At 36.1% G+C, this 27,109-nt stretch overlaps 2 protein-coding genes across 2 annotated transcripts in view; one reads left to right on the top strand and one right to left on the bottom strand.

Annotated features, from left to right (window-relative positions):
- Positions 1-1,015: 1,015 nt before the first annotated feature.
- LOC123536373 (FGFR1 oncogene partner 2 homolog) lies at positions 1,016-15,287 on the bottom strand. Its single transcript, XM_045319509.2, has 4 exons — positions 15,153-15,287; positions 4,084-4,219; positions 3,531-3,782; positions 1,016-2,469 (listed from the first exon to the last, which is right to left on the bottom strand). The coding sequence occupies exons 2-4, from the start codon at positions 4,216-4,218 to the stop codon at positions 2,134-2,136; spliced, it is 723 nt and encodes a 240-aa protein (XP_045175444.1). The 5' UTR covers position 4,219; positions 15,153-15,287; the 3' UTR covers positions 1,016-2,133.
- The window catches only part of LOC123536372 (KICSTOR complex protein ITFG2-like), a 53,888-nt gene continuing 42,061 nt past the window's right edge, over positions 15,283-27,109 (top strand). Inside the window, exons 1-3 of the mRNA XM_045319508.2 lie at positions 15,283-15,415; positions 21,080-21,175; positions 21,985-22,026. Of these exons, the coding sequence (XP_045175443.2) occupies positions 15,317-15,415; positions 21,080-21,175; positions 21,985-22,026 (237 nt within the window). The 5' untranslated portion in view covers positions 15,283-15,316. The remainder of the gene's footprint in view (positions 15,416-21,079; positions 21,176-21,984; positions 22,027-27,109) is intronic.

The following is a 27,109-nucleotide window of genomic DNA, read 5'->3' as shown; positions in this document are numbered from 1 at the left end:
ACCTTGATGATATCTAGGTCAGTTTCGAAACTAGGTCACATGCGGTCAAAAACTAGGCCAGTAGGTATAAAAATAGAAAAACCTTGTGACCTCTCTAGAGGCCATATTTTTCATGAGATCTTCATGAAAATTAGTGAAAATGTTCGCCTTGATGATATCTAGGTAAAGTTCAAAACAGGGTCACGTATCTTCGAAAACTAGGTCAATAGGTCAGATAATAGAAAAACCTTGTGACCTCTCTAGAGACTATATTTTTCAATTGATCTTCATGAAAATTAGTCAGAATTTTTATCTTGATAATATCTAGGTCAAGTTTAAAACTGGGTCACATGAGCTCAAAAACTAGGTCACTATGTCAAATAATAGAAAAAAACGACGTCATACTCAAAACTGGGTCATGTGGGAAGAGGTGAGCGATTCAGGACCATCATGGTCCTCTTGTTAGCTTAAGTGGCCCCTAAAAGGACCCTCATCCTCCGAGTCCCCAATCTGCATACAATTGTGAGGACCTTATAATAATGCTACAGACCAAGTTCGATAGTGGTTCAAGAGAAGTTGTTTACATCTACTTCTAGTTTAAGGTCTAGCAGCCCCTAAAAAGGGCCAAACATACCCATCGGAAGGAAATTTGGAGAGGACCTTATAAGAGCAGGTTTCATAAAGATCCATCAAAAAGTTAATAAGAAGGAGTCATTTCAAGGTATTTCTACTTTTAGCTCAAGAGCCCCCCATTTCAACAAATTTTGTCGAGGCTACAGACAAAGTTGGATGAAGGTCCATCAAATGGTACATGAGAAGTTCTATTTTAAGCTCTAGCAGAATACAGAGTCGAGAGGACATAACTTGTGTTGGAGAGATAACCAGACCAAAGAGAAATTGTTTTGGGAGAAACAATTACCGTGTAACTGCTGTATATTTATAACTAAACAGAAAACAAAGAACTTAACACATGGATTTTTTTGATACATTAATTTACTTGTTTTACATATGAAACAAATAATACATAATTGGAAGAGACAAGCAGAGGTTATTTAATCATAAATACACATGTATAATGTAAGTCTACAATATTATGTAACATAAAGCTGAAAACTTTCAACACATTCCTTAAGATAAGTTACTGAATATTATGAAGTCATTAATTTTCATACGGGACTATTTTGAATGATTTCATGATGCATACAAACAAGAACTTCTTGAAATGGGTATAATGTTGTTCATGTAATCATGTGTTTTAAACATTTAAATACTTCTTCAGACTAGGTCAAAATCAAACCAAAATAAGCTTGCAGATGCAAAAATAAATACTTCTTGAATATGGAGCATACCACAAAAAGATGTTGAAGAATAAAAAGTGAAGTATCAAATAAATGAAAAACTCTGGTATTGTATTAAGTCCTAACTGCTGCCCACTTTACCTATCCCCACAAAAATGTAATCCAATTTAAAGGAACATGCCTCCTGATAACCTTCAAAATTTCAAACATTTTAAAACACATAGCAATTGATACCGATGTTTGAAAGTGATAAATTAATATTAATTGATATTTCAATGTGTATGTTTACAGCTTAATTTCTTCGATTTTATGTCAATTTTCTGTTGTGTAATTAAAGCTGTTGCGATCTTTTCTATTTTACCAACTACTGACAAATGATATCTAAAACACATGGAATCACTTTATTTCTTCTTTCTATGCATTTCCTGACAAAAGAAAGCATCTGGTCTGGAAAAAACACCCCAACAGCTGAATGCATCACTGAAGGTACTTCTTCAATGACTCTTTAATTATAAACATGTGTAAAATGGAACGTTTCAACAATAAGTGAGCTATGTATCTATTACTGCCCTTCTAAGAAAACAATTCACATGTTTACTTTGGTACTATGCTTTACTGCAAAACTTAATTTAATTAAAAGGTCAAAAAGTTATCGATAACCAATACTGGTACATAATATTCACAAATTTTGTTTTGATTGGTTTTCCAATATAAGTGAAAATAAAACCATTATGAATATCTCCCAGACAGAATGGAGCCCTTGTCAATTGCAGGGTTTATACTGTTAACTAAATTTAACTCCATGTTACGTGGAAGATTATACAGGACTTCATATAGAACAGAAATCTAATCTCAATCATGAGGGTTCTTCATTTCTAGGAGTTCTCTCCCCTGACTTTTCGTCATCTTCTGTTTCTTGTTTTTCAGCTTCTAATAAATTACTTTTTCCCTCGACCCCACTTGCAGTCCCTTCATCAGCCCCTGTCTGACAGCCCTCATCGTTAACAGACTGGTCAAGGATTCGGAATCGACTAGTTGAGCAAATCTCGAGAAGTTCTCTAAGTCCTTTATTCTCTATTTCAAGCTGTGTTAGTCGTTCCTTGTCCTGAGCAGAAGCATCCTCATCTACATTCACTGATTTCTGCATGATGTTTGCCATTTCACAGATCTTATTTATTAATTTATCCATGTCCTGAAAAAAAAAATACTTCAAACTTCATTCATTTCAACCACAATATCTTGCCAGACAACTGGTTCCAAGTTTCTAACAAATACTACAGAGTGGGTAATTTTTGTGTTGGCTTATTTTGCAATTTCATGGTTAGAAGACTTATTAGCAGTGTTAAGAATTTGTGAAACATAAGTGCTTGTGTTTCACAACATGATGCATATTAATAGTCATGACTATATTGAATTTGTGAGTGGCATTATTCACTAAACATTAAAGAAAATAAACCCATTATAAATATTACCCAACTTACATTATTATATCTTGTGCCTAAATAATTAGTGACTCCAAATTAATATCTTATCTTTAATTTAACATGACCAGCTAATAACCTACATACTTGTAGAGCAAAATCTATCTCTGGTTATTCTGCAATAAACCGACCTTGAACTATGCTGTGTGCGCACTGTTTTGCTGTGGCGTAGCATGCAGTTGTAATTTACGTTTGATGAAAATACTCCTCTGATTCTAATCAAACATTATTTGAAGTAAGTCGATCGTGTTAGAACCGAAATAATAAGTATCTAAATAAGGTTTATCGTAGAATAACCCTCGTTTGTCTTTTTATGCATATAAATATATCACTCAGGCCTTCGTGATATATTCATACGCATTAGAACTCCAAACTCGGATTATTCTACGATAAACCTAATCTTGATACTTATTATTTCTTAAATAAAGGGACAACAGTGCACAAATTAACCATAGTTTCATATATCAATAACCCTAAACCAATATATTTTCATGAGACAGATCTTACTATAAATATGCCCATAAATCATCATTCAAAATTCAAACGTTATTTTTATAATACCGTCAGTTTCGAGGTTTTGGACAAAACTATTATTTTGTGGAGATCTGAAATAGATTTCGTGGATTTCAACTTTTGAACAAAAAATGAATGGGAATTTTACTTTTTTCAATGGGATATAAGTTTTGAATTGAATAAACCTAAAATCGATTATGATAACCATGTATATTCATGTTTTCACAGTATTATCTATATTTTTCAATACTAGTCTAACCTGTGACTGATCAGCACTACTGGCCAAAGCTTTCTCCCATTTGTTAGTTTCTATCAGCGTGTTGACTTGTTCCCTATATTTCTTCATAATCAACTCGAGTGCAGACTGGTGCTCCTCAAGTGCAAGTCGTAACTCCCGATTCTCCTGCTGAAGCTCTCGGATCTGTCGGTTCTCCTGTGCAATACCTATTATCAGATGAGATCTTGGTCGATGCTTGGCAATGTCATTTAGTTCTGTTATATCGTCTTGGTACTGAAACAAAAAAAATATGTTGCCGTTACGACACAATAATTTTCACACTTTATGGTAACGTGATTAAAAAGAAACAAACAGAAAAATTGGAAATGAAAAACTTCTTAAGATATTTTTAAACTTCAGTAAATTTACTTCAAAAATTTATGAAGTATATTATATCATTTTTTGTGCAAATATGCATGTACTGCTAGGCATAATGAATAATGAATACCAACCATCACAGTATATGATTTGTCAGATACTACTTTCATTATATACAGGCTTTACTGCCAAGCAAGAATTATCTCAATTCAGTAACCTCTTTCATGGCTTCCATGCGTTTCTGGAGATTGTCTGTCTGTGAAATTAGGATATCTGCCACTGTGTCATTTTCCTTCAATCTGCTCACTAATGTTGCGGCATCTGACAGAAGTTTCTCAACAGTGTATGCCATTCTGAAATAAATTATTTAATAAATCATACTTTATACTACAGAGAACTTTAAAATGCATAGAAGTCACATACCCCAAAGAATTTTTATGCCCCCGGCATCTACTGATGCAGGAGGCATATAGTGATTGTTCTGTCCGCCCGTCCGCACGACATTAACCAAATGGGACCGTTTCATCTAGCATCAATACCCCTTACTAGAATGACTTGATACTAATGCAGATGTAACCTGTGACCATTCCTCATCTTCAGACATCACCTGACCTCAGTTTGACCTTGACCTCATTTTGGACTTAGGTTGCTTTATATGGGCCATCTCTTGGTTAACCAAATGGGACCGTTTCGTCTAGCATCAATACCGCTTACAAGAATGAATTGATACTAATATAGATGTAACCTGTGACCATTCCTCATCTTCAAACATCACCTGACCTCAGTTTGACCTTGACCTCATTTTGGACTTAGGTTGCTTTATATGGGCCATCTCTTGGTTAACTAAATGGGACCACTTCGTCTAGCATCAATACCGCTTACAAGAATGAATTGATATTAATACAGATGTAACCTGTGACCATTCCTCATCTTCAAAACATCACCTGACCTCAGTTTGACCTTGACTTCGTTTTGGACTTAGGTTGCTTTGTATCGACAAGGATGCCACCGGGGGCATCAAGCGTTTATTGAATGCAGCTCCTTGTTTTCAAATAGATTTTGTTTCCAAAACCAGAAAATTGCACTATGTGACAAATCTCATCTTAAAACATTTAATTTCTGAAATAATAAATCCTAAACAAGACAGTACCTGGCCCCAACATGTGGTAAGTACTGAAATGAGCATTTTGAATGCAAGTGTCAAAATTACTTATTTGACTGGGTTTTCGCACCGGATAGGCAGTGTGTAATTTCCTACTCGATGAAGTAACTAAAACTAGAGCTATCACCAAAGGTGATGAATGTACCCCCCGCATGCACTGACACAGTAAATTGCAATTTGACACACAAAAGATTGCATAACTATGTGGACTACAGTAAACCTCACTTATAAGGAACTCAGATATAAGGAACACTCGGTTATAAGGAACAGTTTTCAATTCCCCCATCTAATTCCTTCTTTATTCATTGTAAAAATCCTCGGTTATAGGGAACTCGGTTATAAGGAACACTCGGTTATAAGGAACACTTTTTCCAGTCCCACAGTACGAAATTCAATTGAAAACCCCTCGGTTATAGCGAACAGACATAAAAGAACAAGAGGACCATGATGGTCCTGAATCGCTCACCTCTTCCCACATGATCCAGTTTTGAGTATGACATCGCTTTTTCTATTATTTGACATAGTGACCTAGTTTTTGAGCTCATGAGACCCAGTTTTGAACTTGACCTAGATATTATCAAGATAAAAATTCTGACCAATTTTCATGAAGATCCATTGAAAAATATGGTCTCTAGAGAGGTCACAAGGTTTTTCTATTATTTGACCTATTGACCTAGTTTTTTAAGGCACGTGACCCAGTTTCAAACTTGACCTAGATATCATCAAGGTGAACATTCTGACCAATTTTCATGAAGATCCATTCAAGGGTATGGCCTCCAGAGAGGTCACAAGGTTTTTCTGTTTCAAGACCTACTGACCTAGTTTTTGATCGCAGTTGACCCAGTTTCAAACTTGACCTAGATATCATCAAGATAAACATTCAGACCAACTTTCATACAGATCCCATGAAAAATATAGCCTCTAGAGAGGTCACAAGGTTTTTTCATTATTTGACCTACTGACCTACTTTTTGATGGCACGTGACCCACTTTCGAACTTGACTTAGATATCATCAAGGTGAACATTCTGACCAATTTTTATGGAGATCCATTCACAAGCATGGCCTCTAGAGAGGTCACAAGGTTTTTCTATTTTTAGACCTACTGACCTAGTTTTTGACCGCACATGACCCTGTTTCGAATCTGACCTAGATATCATCAAGATGAACATTCAGACAAACTTTCATGAAGATCCATTGAAAAATATGGCCTTTAGAGAGGTCACAAGGTTTTTCTATTATTTGACCTACTGACCTAGTTTTTGATGACACGTGACCCACTTTCAAACTTGACCTAGATATCATCAAGATGAACATTCAGACCAACTTTCATACAGATCCCATGGAAAATATGGCCTCTAGTTAGGTCACAAGGTTTTTCTATTATTTGACCTACTGACCTAGTTTTTGATGGCATGTGACCCTGTTTCGAACTTGACTTAGATATCATCAAGGTGAACATTCTGACAAATTTTCATGAAGATTTCATGAAATTTATGGCCTCTAGAGAGGTCTCAAGGTTTTTCTATTTTTAGACCTACTGACCTAGTTTTTGACCGCATGTGACCCAGTTTCGAACTTGACCTAGATATCATCAAGATGAACATTCAGACCAACTTTCATACAGATCCCATGGAAAATATGGCCTCTAGTTAGGTCACAAGGTTTTTCTATTATTTGACCTACTGACCTAGTTTTTGAAGGCACGTGACCGAGTTTCGAACTTGACCTAGATATCATCAAGGTGAACATTCTGACCAATTTTATGAAGATCTTGTGAAATATATGGCCTCTAGAAATGTAACAAGGTTTTTCTATTTTTAGACCTACTGACTTAGTTTTTGATGGCACGTGACCCAGTTTCGAACTTGACCTAGATATCATCAAGATGAACATTCAGACCAACTTTCATACAGATCCAATGAAAAATATGGCCTTTAGAGAGGTCACAAGGTTTTTCTATTATTTGACCTACTGACCTAGTTTTTGATGGCACGTGACCCAGTTTCAAACTTGACCTAGATATCATCAAGGTGAACGTTCTGACCAACTTTCATGAAGATCTTGTGAAATATATGGCCTATAGAGAGGTCACAAGGTTTTTCTATTTTTAGACCTACTGACCTAGTTTTTGACCGCACGCGACCCAGTTTCAAACTTGACCTAGATATCATCAAGATGAACATTCTGACCAATTTTCATGAAGATCCATTGAAAAGTATGGCCTCTAGAGAGGTCACAAGGTTTTTCTATTTTTAGACCTACTGACCTAGTTTTTTATGGCACGTGACCCAGTTTCGAACTTGACCTAGATATCATCAAGATGAACATTCAGACCAACTTTCATACAGATCCAATGAAAAATATGGCCTTTAGAGAGGTCACAAGGTTTTTCTATTATTTGACCTACTGACCTAGTTTTTGAAGGCACGTGACCCAGTTTCGAACTTGACCTAGATATCATCAAGGTGAACGTTCTGACCAACTTTCATGAAGATCTTGTGAAATATATGGCCTCTAGAGAGGTCACAAGGTTTTTCTATTTTTAGACCTACTGACTTAGTTTTTGACCGCACGTGACCCAGTTTCAAACTTGACCTAGATATCATCAAGATGTACATTCTGACCAATTTTCATGAAGATCCATTGAAAAGTATGGCCTCTAGAGAGGTCACAAGGTTTTTCTATTTTTAGACCTACTGACCTAGTTTTTTACGGCACGTGACCCAGTTTCGAACTTGACCTAGATATCATCAAGATGAACATTCTCACCAATTTTCATGAAGATCCATTGAAAATTATGGCCTCTAGAGAGGTCACAAGGTTTTTCTATTTTTAGATCTACTGACCTAGTTTTTGATGGCACCTGACCCAGTTCCGAACTTGACCTAGATATCATCAAGGTGAACATTCTGACCAACTTTCATAAAGATCCCATGAAAAATGTGACCTCTAGAGTGGTCACAAGCAAAAGTTTATGGACGCACGCACGCACGGACGGACGACGGACACTGCGCGATCACAAAAGCTCACCTTGTCACTTTGTGACAGGTGAATAAAAACTATTGAAAATCTGAAATAAACAGGAAAAATCGCTGATGACGTCAGAGTAACTTCGGCACTTCCACGCACTTTCATGCACATGAATAAACAAATTATTTCATTTCTATGATCTTTAGTTTTTAATTCACGGATACGATAAAAGAAAATATATATTATCATTAACATTTACCAAATACTAGACGATAGTTAGTAGACTTACATTTACTCAAGATTATGTTCGAGAGCTACATGAATAGGGTATTTCATGTTGAAATAGTGAACGAAAATCAGTCACGGTCACCAAACCTTGGAATTTTAATATTGGCCATTACTAGTCTAGTTTCACGATGAAAATATCCTAAATAAATGTGATAATTACATGTGATAAGCGATGGTAAACAGTCCAGTTTACCAAATTTCCAACTGTAAAAATTATAGCAGGTGCTAAAATGTACAACAGCAAAGCTATAGGTATAATTTACACTTTAATCCTTACGTATGACGCCATTGTATAGTGCGTGCAAAAAAAAAATTTGAACATTTATTTTATACCAGTATTGATGCCTATTCACATAAAATGCAGTCGAGCAAGGTAAGTAGGGCAACTGCAACATATCTTATAGTCATATGTAGCACTCTCTAAAAAGGTGATAGAAATAACCGACATAGATATACAAAAATTAGGGTTATTCTTACATTTTGGCTTAATTTAGATTTAACGTCGTGTTTCAACACTTTTTCAGTCATATACTTGCAGGCAGTTTACCTTAACATCTCTCAAGGAAAGGACCGGAACTAGACTCGCAACTTTCTCACATTAAGATTCATGGTCGGCCTGGAGTATGAACACATATAGTCCTTTTCAAACGTCAGTCAAATAGTGTTCGCTATACAAATTGTGTTCGTTATACAAACCTCGGTTACAAGGAACTAGTTCGCTATACGGATATAAGGAACCTCGGTTATAAGGAACAATTTTTAGAGGTCCCAAGCTGTTCCTTATAAGCGAGGTTTACTGTATAATAATAATAATAAAGACTTTATTTTAAGAGGCAACGAATTCAGGTAAAACTCCGATCTTCCAAACAAGCCTCTTCATAATATATACATTTTTCACAACAAAAAAAAAAAAAAAAAAAAAAAAAAAAAAAATATATATATATATATATATATATATATATATATAAATAGCAATGTGAAAAAAGTCATGGTACACTACAAAGACCATTACATTGTTAACAAATTAATGACATTATACAGGATATAGGAAGAAAGTGAAGACGTAATCTAAAAGTACAGACAATGTATATAGACTGTATGTATACAGTATAGTAACAAAAAACAAAGTCCCATAACTATGCAGAATATTTATCTAAAAGAATGTAACATGCACCATGCACAACTAGGGTTGGTACTGATCACTTGTGTGAAGTTTCATTAAATTATGTGCAAGGGTTCGGAAGATTAGGCGCGCACAAGATTGCATATGCAGACCGTATGTACATAGTATGTTAACAAAAAACAAAGTCCCGTAACTCTGCAAATTTTTTTTCTGAAAGAACCTAACATGCCCCATGCACAACTACTGATGTTACTGATCACTTGTGTGAAGTTTCATTAAATTGTGTCAAGGGGATGAAGAGAGATGGTGCGCACAAGATTGTGTCTACGGACAGACAGACGGACAGACAACCTGAAACCTGTATACACCCCCTTACAACTTTGTTGTCGGGGGAGGGGGGGGTACAAAAATGGATGCCAACAAAATGGGATGTTCAATATTGTTGTCAGCCAGTTGCATAACTAAATAAGTACATGGGTGAACCTTAAACTATTAGTCGAGGTTATCTGCATGATGGCCATGCCGATTAATTTCATTATCTACATGACTGTTGCGCTGATTATTTTTGCTATTTCCACAATGATCATGTGTGTAAAGTCATGCTGATCATTTCTGTCATCCATCAGAATAGTGTTTCCTGCTTTTCAGATCACCATTACATAAAGAACATGCAGTATGTTTTTTTCCCAATTTCAAAGCTAAAATTCCCCAAGTTAAAAAAAAAAGAGCTGTCACAGGAGACAGCGCACTCAATATTTCGATGCTGGATAGTGAAAATGTGCACATCTGAGGAAGCTAGAGCAGTCACTGGAGTGTTTAATGACTCCAATGTGGATGAAGGTATTGGACAATAATTTATGTTTGTGTCAAAAGAATTAAGTAATAAGAGAGATAAAGATAAAGTATCAAAACATTAAATAAGTATAATTCTAATCAAAAAGGGGGGCATAATTCTTGAAATATTTGTGCAAGAGTGATGCACCTTGCGTCATATGATGTGGGTGATGATGTGTAACAACTACTTTAAGTCTGAATCAAATCAATTTAGTAATAACCAAGATAGAGTGAAAGTGCACCAAAATTTTAACCTGGAATTCTAAGTAAAAAGGGGAGATAATTCATGAAATACTGGTGCTAGAGTTATGGTCCTTGTGTTATATGATGTGAATGATGATACCGAACAACTATTTTAAGTTTGAATCAAATCCTCTCTGTAACAAGAGCTGTCGTAGGACAGCAACACTCGACTATTCAACAGCCTTGTCAATTGAATGAATACAAGTCGAAAAAGGGGCATAATTTTGTAAATTGGGAAACAGGCTTATGGAACCTGCACAGTGCTTATCAGCTCATGACAGTGGACAAGTGTGTGAAGTTTCAATCCATTCCCATTAGTGGGTACTGAGATATCAACTTACATATATAAGAATTGAACCAAAATCTGCTAAGTTGTAAAAGAGGCATAATTTTGAAAAAAAATGCAAAGTAGAGTTACTGAACCTTTGCACTGCATGCCATATCATGACAGTGAACAAGTGTGTCAAGTTTCTATCCTTTCCCATTAGTGGATACTGAGATACCAGCTTACATACAAAAACTTAACCAAAAACTGCTAAGTCGAAAAAGGGGAATAATTTTGAAAAAATGCAAAGTAGAGTTATGGGACCTGCACAGTGCATGTCAGATCATGACAGTGAACAAGTGTGTGAAGTTTCAATCCATTCCCATTTGTGGATACTGAGATACCAGCTTACATACAAAAACTTAACCAAAAACTGCTAAGTCGAAAAAGGGGCATAATTTTGAAAAAATGCAAAGTAGAGTTATGGGACCTGCACAGTGCATGTCAGATCATGACAGTGAACAAGTGTGTGAAGTTTCAATCCATTCCCATTAGTGGGTACTGAGATACCAGCTTACATACAAAACCTTAACCAAAAATTTCTAAGTCGAAAAAGGGGCATAATTTTGTAAAAAAGCAAAATAGAGTTATGGAACTTGTTCAATGTAAGTTTATCACAGTAAACAAGTGTGTGAAGTTTCAATCCATTCCTATTTGTGGTTACTGAGATACCAACTTACATACAAAAACTTAACCAAATAAAGATGCCGACGCAGACACACGGGTGAGTCCAATAGCTGTACTATCCTTTGAATAGTTGAGCTAACAATAGAGATATAGTGAAAATGCATCAAAATTAACCTTAAATTCTAAGTAAAAGGGGGCATTATTCATGAAAAATTGGTGCCAGAGTTATGGACCTTGTGTCATATGATGTGGGTGATAAGGTGGAACAACTTTCAAGTTTGAATCAAATCCATTTAATATTAACTGAGATACAGTGAAACTGCACCAAAACTTTAACCTGAAATTCTAAGTAAAAAGGGGAAATAATTCATGAAATACTGGTCCTAGAGTTATGGTCCTTGTGTTACATGATGTGAATGATGATGCTGAACAACTATTTTAAGTTTGAATAAAATCTATGTAGTAATAACAGAGATAGAGTGAAAGTGTATCAAAACTTTGACCTGAAATTCTAAGTAAAAAGGGGGCATAATTCATGGAAAATAGGTTCCAGAGTTATGGACCTTGTGTTGTATGACGTGGGTGATGATGTGAAACAAGTATTTTAAATTTGAATCAAATCCATTTAGTAATAACTGAGACAGAGTGAAAGTACATCAAAACTTTAACCTGAAATTCTAAGTCAAAAGGTGGGATAATTCATGAAATATTAGTGCCAGAGTTATGACCCTTGTGTCATTTGATGTGGATGATGATGAGAAATAACTGTTTTAAGTTTGAAACAAATCCATCAAGTAATTACAGATAAATAAAGAGAAAGTGCATCAAAGCTTTAACCAAAGTGCAGACGCGGAAGGAAGGAATGATGGTTGATTAATAAATGTTAGTGGTATCAACTACCTGGTTTCTAGCCTTACTCATTTGGCTTATCGGGATGACTTATTTTATGATCTGAAATTTTATAGTTGTCATCCCTCTAAGCCTTACCTGTATCTGCATTTTACTGTTAGGAAAACGAAGACATGAAAAAATCCAAAAATGTCAGGATATACTGGTCAGACTTACTTGCTTTAATTAAATGGGTTGAATTTAATTCATATTTTTAAATAAGAGACTTAAATCTTAAAAATATGAGTGACAGGGAAAGGGAGAACTCCCTGACCCATTCCAATAAACACAGACTCCCGTACATAATTGCAGAAATAAAACAAAATTTTAAACTTTATAAAATATAAACGAGGAAATTTTTATCTTTAATGTCAACATAAATTATTTTCAGAGTTTAATCATTAAAAATATTTGTACTGTCCCAGAAAAGTTCCAATGGATTTCTTTGGGGGATTTCCCAAACAGAAATATGCGAATAAGTTTGGACGAAAACGGAGACAGCGACAGTCAAAAAGTTATGGAAAGTGGCTAGGGGTCTGGCAACCGCCCTTAGACAACCCTTGCGGCGGGCAGAGGTCCGGTAATCAATAGGTTACTGGAACAGTTTTAAAAAAGATTTTAAACAATTTTATCTGTAAAAGGGGGAAATTGATTTCAAAAATTTGTTTTTTTTTTTTGGGGGTTTGTTTTAATACATGGTAAGTCACGGGAAAACTGAATTTAAAAAATTTTTCAATCAGGGGAAAAATACGACGAAAATTTCGCAATAATTAATAAAATTTTTACGCAGGGGTGGATCTATATCTAATAGTAAACCAACAATTGTTTTCCCGTTTATGATGGGGGCCTGTCATAGAGACGTTGTTAAAATTTAGATATTCAGTTTTAAAAAGTAAAAGATAAAAGGGACTTTAGTACAGTTAAAATAGGCGAAATGGAAGAATTCTCGTTGCGCCGCCGTCTCTCTTTAAGATACTGAGAGGGGGGACTTGATATGTGGGGGGGGTTTCCCAGAGAAGAGGGTTTTGGGGAAAAAAGAGTTAGAAAAGTATTGGGTGCGGGAAAATAAGGGATCATGTGTTCAGATTTCTAAGGGGAGTAAGTAACCTTGGTAAATTTGCAACGGTTGGGCCTTACTTTGTAAACAAAAGTAATGAACAGTTTAACCACGAAACTGGAGGGTTTTTCCCTTTAAGGGTTTCAACATTTTATTACATGCTTGTACAGTTGTAGTTGTTTTATAACATTTCCCAGTGCTGAACTCTGGACTCGTTCAAGTTTATGGGTGAGGGTTTTCTGCCAGGGATGCTACACAGTTGAGCAGTATTCTAGCTGGGGGCGGACATAGGTGGTGATTGCAGCTTCTTTGACCTTTATGTCATCTGTCTTGACATTTCTCTGAATAAATCGAAGGGAAGAGGTTGCCTTAGAAGTTATGTTTTCTATGTGTTGTGACCAGTTCAAATCATTGGAGATAGTTATTCCTAGGTATTTAGCTGATGAGGTGGACTTTAACTCTGTCGGATGCTTTTATTGTTTTTCTTGTTTTTTCTCGAGACTCATGAATCAAAATAATAAACTTATTTTTCTAGTATTTTAGATTTGTATTGTGCTCATGATTTCTTGGAATTCGTTTTACTTCTTGAGTTTATTATTTTCATTCATCAGTCCCAAGAATCGTACGCGATCGTATTTTTCATGGGATTAAAGAATCTTAAATACTTGTTTCCTGTGTCTTACCATATATCTAAAACTCAAAACAATGAGAAAAATACGAGAACAAACTTTTGAAGTCTTCTCCCATTTTTATAGATTAAATATTCACGATATCGACATTATGGATAAAATCCCGTTTTCCGGTATAAACCACTAATAAACGCCCCTTCCCGTTTTCACGGTGAGGGGGGTATCGGCCATTACGCTACATGGCGGTAGTGTTTAGATTATCCTTTTTTAAAGTTTTAAACAAAGAAAATGAATAAAAAAAAGTATTGCAGATTATCATTAAACATTGTTGTAATTAAGATATAGCAAAAATATCCTCAAAGTTTACTTCATTTTTGAAATTTTATCTTTTATTCCACACTGCCGCTTCCGTGGCTTGATACCGAAGGTGTGAAATTTTTTGCATTGTTCAAGATAAACAGATTATTTTTGCAAAAAACAATGTTGCCGAAGTCGTAGAATAGTATTTCCATTGTGAGAAAGTAAGATCTTTCATAAATTCTTATCTTCTGGCAAAAATAATCGCTCATAGTGTACACGGTCTTTATATCGGTTAATCTCGCCGACCCCCCTGACCCTATGTACGGAAATACCGGAAAACGGGATTTATCAATAATGTCCAAAATGGTCAATAGTCTGCTCTTTGTAATTCTTGGTATTCATATCGATTACTGGACCTCTAGCCGATAGGCTAGAAATCGGGTAACCGGACCTCTAGACCCAGAGTCTAGGACCTCTAGACCTGGAGTGTAGAGGTCCGGTTACTGGACCCCTAGCCACTTCAAAAGTTATCACGCTGTCCCGAAACGTCCTATAATTTATTTGGACTACCTGGTTTTCAAACTTAATCTGAAGCACTGGCTAAGCTTTAAGTTACATGACAGCTATAACACAGACAGCTAGGCAATTCCTAATAAATATTAACTCTGTACATGAGTAACATAAACTTTAGTTTCTGAACTGACAGGGATCCATAAAACGTTTGATAACGAAAACCAATGACAAATATGGTTGTTTTTCGTGTTCAGCTTTTTTTTATGATGCAGTCTACTTGATACGAAAAAGCTTTTTTCTCTCTTTATATTCTGTCTGCTTTTTACCTTTCTTGGTAGTTCTCCGCATGGATTTATTAAAAAATTTGGAAAAAATGACAGTTCCCGGAAATCAGAAATCTCCGTAGTAGAGAGCTTTGTATCAGGGGGGATAATCAAAAGCGGACTGCGACTGTGTTCAAAGTATATTTTACAGATATTATCTTCTACTCATGTGGCGAACAGTCTCTTTTGTTGAGCGAGTTGAAGTAGAGTTTTCTGGTAATGTCCCCAATCAAGCAATAATCCTTGGTGACATTGACAATGACAAGGTAAAGTATTATTCTGAAAAATACACTCGTCCCCTAATCAACTCGACTCTCGTCTTTCGCACCCCTTATCTGAATCACAGGCACGGGTCCAGTGTATATTTTTTGTTTAATATAAAAATCCCTTTTTTTTCACAGAAATATACTTTCTATATGTAAAATCAATGACCAAAAATCTGGTCACAGTATCAATAACAGTTTAAGATAATTTAATATTAGGAACAATAGCCAAAAATCCCGTTGTTTTCAGCACGTAGGCAGTGAAGCTACATGTAGCCTTTATGGAAGAAATGGCGAAAACGATCAATTAAACGATAATTATTTTAAAAGGTTGTAATCTTTTAAAATGTAGATTGATTGTCACACATATTCTAAATTAAAATTTTGACTATTGAATGCCTTTGCCGACCGATCCATGAAAATTGACACAACCCGAAATATTTTATATCGATTTTATCTACAAGATTTATTTTATTCCTTTGAGGATTCCATTTTATTAATGATTAGACAAACGTTTAAGCTTTAAAATGATACCAAATAAGCTGGATTCTAAATCACGATGACCTGGTTAATTCTTTGTACCGTATTTTCCCGAATTAAGGCCCCCCCTCTAATTAACGCCCCCACCTATTTTGGAGGGAAAAAAAGTCAACAAGAACGGGAAAAAAATCACCTACCTCATTTTTATAAGTCCATGTAATAAGTAATTTACAGTACTAAAGTCCAGTGTATTAAAAATTAAACACACTTTTAAACAGTCTATGTACGGTAAGTCCAAAACATTTGTACTAAGTACGGTACATATCCAATCATCAAACAGAAAATTAAACGGTAATACAAGCAGCGTGTCAATCCATTGACATTGTGTATTGCGCTATTAGCTACCCGCATGTACCAACGAAAATGTTATCGGAGTACACAGCTGTTTGGGTCATGACGTAATGTGTAGTGTCGCGAGCGTGTCAAAATACACGAGGTATCGATACCGTATTTAAATGCATAAAAGACGCACTGCATTAAATTGGGTGCCAAATAATTACGTTTTGGGGGGATTAAACAACACACAAACACTTTACAGCTAGATTTAAGGATGTTTTTAAGTTTGTAAAAATTTTCAGTTTTTATTTTTTTACCTCAAATAAACGCCCCCTCTTTGGAAAATATAACGCCCCCGGGGGCGTTAATATGGGAAAATACGGTATGTAGTAAGTCTCCTAATTCTGTTCCCCTCGGGAACGCAACCAATTCACGTGCTGAACTATAGACGTGAATTACCGTATTTACCTCCCTTAGAAAGCTAGATGACATTTGCAGCAAATTATTCCTAAGCAAGTGAACAATGTTTATCTCCGGAAACTGCATGTAATTTTATGATATTAATTTTATGCATGCAGGGCTTTTTTCCCCTATAAATCTACCTCCGGTAAAAGGAGGTAATCCCAATGCAAAAAAGTATGTTTTTTTCCCAAAGTTGAATTTAAAATTCCCAAATGTTTATACCTTTTAAGGTTTTTGCTGTTTTAAGATAATTTTGCTAACTTGTATGTATGTTTAGGTAAATTATAAAACTGTTGAACAATTACTGAAATGCAGTTCATTAATATTTCACACAAAAACACATTTATGTAGATTTTGGTAATTTGCAAATTGTCCCAATTAAGACAATTTCCGAGAGCATTTTCCCAATTCCACCGGTGTCGGTGGCATTCCCAAATTGATAGAAAAAAGGCCTGGCATGAAACAAACAAATACTAATGTCATGGTGTATGTCCCGGACAAAGGGTAAAAATCCCGGAAATTTTAACTCAGAATCCCGGAAATGTCCTGAAAAATTATGGCATGTATGCATAAATACTAAACTGACCCCATAAAGTGCTTTGAAATACACAGTACAACAGGCTGGTAACATTGCCCAATCGGGCTTACCACATAAAAAGTAATACTTCTTGAAAAATAATGAGGATATTTCATTCAAACTTGGTCCATTTATTAAGCATAACATATAATGCTTATCAAGGTAGAAATGACTTTTTGCCTTCAGTTTTGTTAGAATTACTTCCCTTTTTCAGATTTTTATGATGCATAATTTTTGAAGTCCAAAAAAATTATGTTTTGATGCGATGTTTAAAATAGAAAAGGTTCAATGGCTTTCTATTGCTCCAAACTTTTGCGCCAATACCTTTATTCTATATATTTAGGGTAAATACTTTGTTTCTAGTGCAGATGTATGAGCAATTTTTTTAGAACTAACATTTCTCTATAATGTTGTAAGTGAAAGCAGAGTAAAATGTATACATTCATGTACTAGCGCACTAATTTAGAGCATCAGAAAGCCATTGAACCCTTTTTTGTTTTAAACTTAGCATTAGAACTTATCTTTTTGGACTTCAAAGATTATGCATCATAAAAATCTGAAAAGGGGACATAATTCTACCGAAACTGAAGGTAACCAAGTTATCTTTATTCTGATTTGTATCATTTGTTATGCTTAATAAATGGACCAAGTTTGAAAGAAATATCTTCATTATTTTTCAAGAAGTATTACTTTTTATGTCGTAAGCCCAATTGGGCAATGTTACCAGCCTGTACAAGTCTCTACGAGTGAAATATTTCAGTTATCCCCGGCGATTTCATTCCAGATAGCAGACGTGTTCTTGGTTTTTATCACTTCGTTTGGCAGCTGAAATCGCCGGGTATAACTTGGCAGGAAATAACACATGCACAAGTTCAACAGCTTGCAATTTTAGATGCAGACGCGCATTCATTTTGTGAAAAAACATTCAGATGAAAAACAACAGCCATTTACGGAAGTTTTTTAGCTCACCTAAGCCAAGGGCTCAAGGTGAGCTTTTGTGACCGCTCGATGTGTGTTGTGTATCAACCTTCTTCAAAACCAGTGGGCAGATTTATACTAAACTTCACAGGAATGATCCTTGGGGGCCCCTTTTCAAAATTGCCCAAAGAATTGAAATCCGTGCAGAACTCTGGCTGCAGGGTTTTTTCTGGCTAATTTGGGAACATAGCCTATACCCCTAAAATTGGGAATTTTGATGTGTAAATGTTCCAAATTGGGAAATATTTAGTCCCATAGTATATAGTAATGAAGTGTTTAAGCACTTTCTCATACACTTGTTTCACATTGTAGAACCTCTTTAACATACATCCATTACAAAATTGTCCATAATTGGTCATTTTTTGTGCAGTTTTGATGAATTTTTTTTTCAGAATATAGATTGGAAATTTTTGCACTCATTTTGGGAAAAATACGTACTTTTTGGCATTGGGAATATAGCCGAATAACGGCTGTAAAAACGGCCGAAAAAAACCCTGGGCTGCCACAGCAAACGAAAGGAAAATCTTAAAAAGTCGTCTTGTCCAAAACCACAGGTCTTGGGGCTTTTGTATTTGGTATGTAGCATCATCTAGTGGTCCTCTACCAAGTTTGTTCAAATTATCCCCATAGGGTCAAGTATGGTCCCGCCCTGGGGGTCACATGGTTTACAAAGACTTATATAGGGAAAACTTTGTAAATCTTCTTGTCCAAAACCACAGGACCTAGGGCTTTGATATTTGGTATGTAGCATATCATCTAGTGGTCCTCTACCAAGAGTGTTCAAATTACCCCCTGGGGTCAAATGGCCTAGGGCATTGATATTTTGTATGTAGCATCATCTAGTGGTCCTCTACCAAGATTGTTCAAATTATCCCCCTAGGGTCAAATATAGCTCTGCCCAGGGGGTCACATGGTTTATATAGAATTGTATAGGAAAAAGTTTAAAAATCTTCTTTTCTGAAACCACAAGACCTAGGCCTTTGATATTTGGTATGTAGCTTTGCCTTGTGGTCCTCAACCAAGATTGTTCAAATTATTACCCTGGGGTGAAAAGAGACCCTGTCCCGGGGGTCCCTAGTTTTACATACACTAGCCCGCCCGCTTAGCTCAGTAGGTAAGCGTTGGTTACGACGCTGGTCGCGAGTTCGATCCCGGCGGCGTATGTTCTCCGTGACTATTGATAAACGACATTGTGTCTGAAATCATTAGTCCTCCACCTCTGATAATTCATGTGGGGAAGTTGGCAGTTACTTGCGGAGAACAGGTTTGTACTGGTACAGAATCCAGGAACACTGGTTAGGTTAACTGCCCGCCGTTACATGACTGAAATACTGTTGAAAAACGGCGTTAAACCCAAAACAAACAAAATTTACATACACTTGTATAGGAAGAGAACTTTAAAAATCTTCTTGTCTGAAACTGCAAGGCCTAGGCTTTTGATATGTTGCATTGCTTAGTGGTCCTCTACCAAGACTATTCAAGTTATGCCCCAGAGTTGAAAAGGGGCCCCACCCAGGGGGTTCCAAGTTTTACGTAGACTTACATAGGAAAAAAACTTTAAAAATCTTCTTGCCTGAAACTGCAAGGCCGATGCTTTTGATATTTGGTATGTTGCATTGCCTTGTGGTCTACTACCAAAATTTTGCAAATTATGCCCCCGGGGTGGAAAGAGGCCCTGCCCTGGGGTCCCAAGTTTTACATTGACTTATATAGGAAAAAACTTTAAAAATCTTCTTGTCTGAAAAGCCTAGGCCTGTCCAAAGGTAATCACAGTTTGAAGTTTAATGATTGTAGCCCGAACCATTCTTTAGATAGTGAGTGGAAACTGATTTCAGTCTGAAGGCCCCTCCTACCTTGACCAACCAAAAGCAACAGAGATTACCTACTTACCACAGGCAATCATCCTATGAAGTATGACAACTTTAGGCAAAAGCATTCTTTACTTATTGAACAATAACCATTTCCTGTCTCAAGGTCACTGTAACCTTGACCTTGGATCTACTACCAAAAGCATTCATCCTATGACATTTGATGACTAGACCAAAATGTTCATGCTATGCAGAAACCATTTTCAGTCTCACAGTCACCATCACATTTGACCTAATGACCCCCACCATCACCCCAAGCAGTCTTAACTTATTGAGCGGTAACTGCTTTCAGTCTTAAGGTCACTGTGCCCTTGACATTTGACATACTTACCCCACTTCCCTACACCCAAACAAGAGGGTCAAGATGGCCCTAGGTCACTCACCTCAGAAACACACAATAACAGTGTAAACATGTTTGACCTAGTGATTTCATAGAAACAAATATTCTGACCAATTTTCATTAAGATCGGACCAAAAATGTGTTATTTTCTTCCATTTGACCTAGTGACCTAGTTTTTGAGCCAAGATGACCTACATTCAAACTTGACCTAGATTTGATCAAGGCAATCATTCTGACCAAATTTCATGAACCTCAATTGAAAAATACAGCCTCTATCACATACAAAACATTTTCTTTGATTTGTCCTAGCGACCTAGTTTTAAACCCCAGATGACCAATATTCGAACTTGACCTTAATTTCATCAAGGCTATCATTCTGACCAAATTTCATGAAACTCAATTGAAAAATACAGTCCCTATCGCATACACAAGGTTTTTCTTTGATTTGACCTAGTGACCTAGTTTTTGACCGCAGATGACCCATATTCTAACTTGACCTAGATAAATTTAGTGATAGCTCTAGTTTCTTCAACTCTGAGTGATGTGACATAAAACACAGTAACACAAGCAAGTTTTAATTTCCGGAAATATGTGCTGCCAATTACATTTTTTCTTAACTTTGACAGGGTAACGAACTAGCCGTTGGCAATATTGATGGAGAGTTAGCCATCTTCAAAGGCAGGGGACATGCACCTTGGAGACTTTGTTCAAACTTAGGCATGGCAAGTAGAATATTTTATTGAAATTATGTAAACTCATTTTACAGTTAGGGTATTGCTTCTAAGAAACTAAGATACATGTGTTATGTGAACTTTACATGGGAGAGATAATTGAAACAAGTTTATTACTAAACTGTTTTCACAATTGATCACATCTACATATTACTTAGTACAACATGTATTTCAAGCTATAGAATGCTATCTGAAAAAAACTTTGCAACCAGAGATTTTAGAACATAGAAGTCTGTTTATCTCAGTGTTACCGGTAGTATGCTCTGATTTGAAATCTCGCGGTGTACCCTTATGCTAGGTATGTCTGTTAGTTCATTCAAACTTTGGAGCATGATAGCATGTCACTCCACTCCACCACTCCTCTTCAAGTGTTAGTATTTGCCAAGGCAGTAGATGGCTCATAAAGTCAAACTTCATTTGAGACCATCGGTAGACTCTCCTGTTGTTTCTTGGATCATTACTTACCAGATTAAAAGTTAAATCTGATAATTAAATGCCCTGACTTACCTTAGAGAAGACATCTTTACCTATACCCTGTTAAATTTCTATAATGACTGAATCGCGAACAGCGCAGATCATGATGAGACTGCATGGATGTGCAGGTTGATTGTGGTCTACACTGGTTGCAAAGGAGGAGCATGATAAGGGTTGAGTAGCAAAATTATAGCTGTTGTTAAAAATTTGTCACAATTTCTTCTACTAGGACTACTCAGAAATTAAAATGACTGGACTGTTTGTATATATGCAGAATATACAGAAATAAAGGACTCACATGTTTACACTTGCTTATCTTTTTGCAGATAACATGTGTTGGTGTTGGTGACATATTTAGCAGAGGAAAGGTAAATTTTAGCTGTACTCGCATGATGCACCAGTACTGTTTTATCATGAAATTGATACAGCAATTGGCTTTTATTTTCTCAAAGGCTTTTGAAATTTTGAAATTGAAATTACTTTGAGTCAAGTAAGTATTTTTAAAGGGACTGGCCTCCAGATCATTCGACAACACAATTTTTAAAAAAAATTTTTAGATATCTGGAAATAAATGCTATATTTGTTAAGAAGGCTTTGAAACTTAATTACTGACAAACTATATTTTACGGAAACACATGAGAGTTTGCTGGTTTTACTACTTTTACAATGAAAATTGAAAAGCGCTTGTAACGCTTTTACTCCAGGTAAACTGTCTCGATTATAAATATCTATATTTTGAAGTCATAATTCACTAATTCCGCTATAGCTCTATTGGCTATGACGACAGGAAAATGTCTTTATTGTTGCGGTGGTCCGGGGTTCAATTCCCGACCAGGTCATCTTTTTTTATTGATTTGGAATTTTTATAATATTTTAGAAACAAAAACTCATACATTGTATTCTAATGTTCATAATATGACCAAACTTCAATTTGAGAGAAAGATTATTTTTAGCCAAATCTGGAGGTCAGTGCCTTAAAACAGTGTTTTATTTCGGTATAAATAGGGAGACTTTGCTTAAAACTAGCACCTGGGGTCTTCCTCTACCGTCAAAGCTGGAAAGTCGCCATATGACCTATAACTGTGTCAGTGCGACGTTAAAACCCAACAAAAGAAACAAAAACAAAAAATGAATAAGATTTTACTAACCTTTCTGTGTTCCGTCAATAGAGCAGCCATGCTTTTAAATTACCGACCCCCAATGATGAAGCAATTCTGGAATATTTGAAGTAAAGTAGGTCATGGGTCAAATCATAGAAAAACCTTGCAAAGACACTAGAGACCATATTTTCTACATGATCACCATAAAGCTTTGTCAGGATGTTTGTCTTTTTGAAATCTAGATAGTTTACCCGAGGTCATAAACAATCGGTAGGTCACCAGGTCAAATTATAGGAAAATCTTGTAAGTGCTTTAGATGCAAAATTTTCTACTTGATTATCATAAATCTTGGTCAAAATGTTTGTCTATATGAAACTGAGTTCTTGAATTAGTTCATTAGGTCAAATCATAGGAAAACTTTCTTAACACTCTAGAGACCAGATTTTCAACCTTATCTTCTTAAAATATTACCAGAATGTTTTTCTCTATCTCCTGTTTTTATTTCAATGTAAATAAAATGTGAAACCAAAATTTGTAGTCCTGTTTGGTGCCATATAACCTATACTGTGTTGGTGCGCCGTAAAACCTAAATAAAATAAAAAATAAATAAAAATAAACTATGAAATATAGGTCAGGGTCAAAACTCAGTTTTCTGAGATCTTAAAATAGGTCACTATGTCAAATCATAGAAGAAAACTTGTTTACATTCTAGAAGCCACATTGCTACTTGATCACCACAAATCTTTGTCACAGTGTTTTTATACGCCCGTTGGAAAAAACGGGAGGTATTATGGGAACGCCCCTGGCGGGCGGGTGGGTGGCATCCACAGACTTTGTCCGGAGCATATCTTCTTCATGCATGGAGGGATTTTGATGAAACTTGGCACAATCATTCACCATCATGAGATGGAGTGTCATGCGCAAGAACCAGGTCCCTAGGTCTAAGGTCAAGGTCACAGAGGTCAAAGGTCAAATTCAAGAATGACTTTGTCTGGAGCATATCTTCTTCATGCATGGAGGGATTTTGATGTAATTTGGCACAATTGTTCACTATCATTAGACGGTGTGTCATGAGCAAGAACTAGGTCTCTAGTTATAAGGTCAAGGTCACACTTAGAGGTCAAAGGATACAAGAATGAAAACTTTGTCTGGAGCATTTCTTCTTCATGTTGGAGGGATTTTAATATGACTTGGCACAATTGTACACCACCACGAGACGGAGTGTCATGCGCAAGAACCAGGTCTACGGTTAAGGTCACAGTGGCCAAAGGTCAGATACAAGAATGACTTTGTCCGGAGCATTTCTTCTTCATGCATGGAGGGATTTTGATGTAACTTGGCACAATTGTACACCATCATGAGACGGAGTGTCATGCACAGGTCCCTTCTTTAGAATTACTTCCCTTTGTTGTTACTATAAATAGCTTATATTGTAACTTTTTCATTACTAGTCGTAGGGAAAAATGAAGACCACTTTTCTGTAGTACAACATGCATGTTACATCCAGTTTTGAGGTGTATTTTGACATATCTCTACCTGGTTAGGATTTTTGTGTGGACTTGGATTTTTTTTTTTTTCTTTTTTTTTCTTTTTAAAGATTTACTTCCCTTAGTTGTTACTATAAATAACTTATATTGTAACTTTTTATACGCCCGTTTGAAAAACGGGACGTATTATGGGAACGCCCCTGGCGGGCGGGCGGGCGGGCGGGCGGGCGGGTTGGCGGGCGGGCGGGCGGGCGGGCGGCGTCCACAGACCTTGTCCGGAGCATATCTTCTACATGCATGAAGGGATTTTGATGAAACTTGGCACAATTGTTCATCATCATGAGAAGGAGTGTCATGCGCAAGAACCAGATCCCTAGGTCTAAGGTCAAGGTCACACTTAGAGGTCAAAGGATACAAGAATGAAAACTTTGTCCGGAGCATTTCTTCTTCATGCATAGAGGGATTTTGATATAACTTGGCACAAATGTTCACCACCATGAGGCGGAGTGTCATGCGCAAGAACCAGGTCTCTAGGTCTAAGGTCAAGGTCACACTTAGAGGTCAAATGATACAAGAATGAAAACCTTGTCCGGAGCATTTCTTCTTCATGCATAGAGGGATTTTGATATAACTTGGCACAAATGTTCACCACCACGAGACGTAGTGTCATGCGCAAGAACCAGGTCCCTAGGTCTAAGGTCAAGGTCACACTTAGAGGCCAAAGGTCAGATACAAGAATGACTTTGTCCGAAGCATTTCTTCTTCATGCATGGAGAGATTTTGATGTAACTTGACACAATTATACACCATCATGAGACGAAGTGTCATGCGCAGTTCCCTTCTTTCGAATTACTTCCCTTTGTTGTTACTATAAATAGCTTATATTGTAACTTTTTCATTACTAGTCGTAGGGAAAAATCGAGACCACTTTTCTGTAGTACAACATGCATGCTACATCCAATTTTGAGGTGTATTTTGACCAGTCTCTACCTGGTAAAGATTTTTGTGAGGACTTACAATTTTTTTTTTTGATTTTTTTTTTTTTTTTTTTTTTTTTTTTTAAGATTAACTTCCCTTAGTTGTTACTATAAATAACTTATATTGTAACTTTTTTATAATTGACCGTAGGGAAAAACCAAGACCACTTTTCTGTGGTACAACATAGATGTTACTTTCCAATTTTAGGTGTATTTTAAGGTATCTCTACCTGGTAAGGAGTTTTTTTGTGGACTTAGAAAAACAAAACACTTAGTTATTACTAAACAACCACAAAATTAAAATTCCATTTGCAAATACAGGTGCTAGAGTAAAGAAATTTGCTGTGACGGGCGTATATTGTGACATTCTTGCACTCTTGTTTAAAATTGACTGTAGGGAAAAACCAACATAGATGCTACTTTCAAATTTTAGGTGTATTTTAAGGTATCTCTTCCTGGTAAGGATTTTTTTTTTGTGGACTTACGGCAGGCCTCGACCTTAGCGGTGGACCGTTGGACCGACGCAGCCAAAATATCGGCAGGTCCACTAATTATCAAAAGTTGGATAGACCGACGGTCAACCAATTTTCAGTCATGGTCTGCAAAAGTGAAGAATATGGGAAAAATCGTATGCATATCGGCGAATTCACAAAACGAAAGTTGATTTTGCCTTAAGTACGGCATTCTACAGTTACAAGCATTGGCGAGTTGAAGTCAGGATAGCACCAATGGACTACTCCACTGATCGGGCGAGTGGTTTTTACGTGGTAACTTTACCAAATTGAGAAATTACATCAGGCAAAATAACCTGGATTGACTGGAATTTACCTGCGAATCGTAAAAATATCAAAACATCATGCTGGTAATTTTCCATTCACGAGCACGTGCGCCCTATCGTAATATCTAATTTACATCGCGGTTACTTTTGACACAAAAAACGCGCGTAGTGCATTCATTTTTTAATATAATCGCTTCAAATTATCAACACCGCTTGAGAACTAATAGAGTTTGAATTCTATAACAATTTTAATAAGATATCGACAGGAATGCAGGCAAAATTCTTTAAAAACAATCAAATTTTCATATAATGTTTTGTAAAATAGCGCGATCTTGATTATTTACTTCTTTCTTAAAGTTAATAAACGGTACATACTATGGTAATAAAATTAAGACTTTTGACCAGAAAGTACAAAAAACACAATTAAAAAATCTTAAATAATGAAAAAGCGGCAGCAATTTAAATACATGGAGTAAAACGATTTTTGGCAAACAGATTTCTGTTAGCGCGACAGAATAGGTTACGTGACCTCGTGAACGTAAATAGAAATGTGATTTTAAAATAAAGCAGTATGATGTTGCTGCGGATTTTAATAAGTTTTAAATGGTTCTTCGTACATATATTTTTTGACACAACACTTTGTTAGATATTCTTCTCAAACAATAAATTGTAAATTCCTTGAGGGCAAATAGGTCACAGAGGTAGGATATACACTATAATCGTTCACGGTTTGACACATTTACATGTCAGTTTATTCGGGATATTGCACATTCGCTTTTTAAAAAATAAAGAAAAAACTTTTTTTACTGATTTCTTCTCATCAATTTAAGGAATCGAGAAAGTATGATAAGACTGATCTGTCACATGGCGCAAAAACATGACGTAATGCCATGACAATCTCGGGCAACTATAACGCTTTGATCTCCACTTCAGATGCCATAATAATCGACACACTTCTTTTAGCTCTTTGTGGGGGTGTTAATTGATGATGAAAACAAGGCCAATTACTTAGTTTATCATCAGAATAATTACCGATAATTGTTAATGTTTTTTTTTCACTTTCAACACGGGTCGGGTGGATGATGATTATTGTGTCCATATTTTGGGAC

This window comes from Mercenaria mercenaria, chromosome 17 (genome assembly GCF_021730395.1).
Source record: "Mercenaria mercenaria strain notata chromosome 17, MADL_Memer_1, whole genome shotgun sequence".
Taxonomy (NCBI): Eukaryota; Metazoa; Mollusca; class Bivalvia; order Venerida; family Veneridae; genus Mercenaria; species Mercenaria mercenaria.
The sequence above is the reverse complement of the archived record's forward strand: the minus strand, read 5'-3'. Positions and strand labels throughout refer to the sequence as shown.

What these genes read in the sequence shown, in the direction of transcription:
- LOC123536373 (XM_045319509.2), bottom strand. Translation starts at nt 4,218, where the DNA reads ATGGCATACACTGTTGAGAAACTTCTGTCAGATGCCGCAACATTAGTG. An exon ending in GCATGGAAGCCATGAAAGAG is followed by an intron (nt 3,783 to 4,083) that starts GTTACTGAATTG and finishes TTTTTGTTTCAG; the next exon opens with TACCAAGACGATATAACAGA. An exon ending in GTAGTGCTGATCAGTCACAG is followed by an intron (nt 2,470 to 3,530) that starts GTTAGACTAGTA and finishes TTTTTTTTTCAG; the next exon opens with GACATGGATAAATTAATAAA.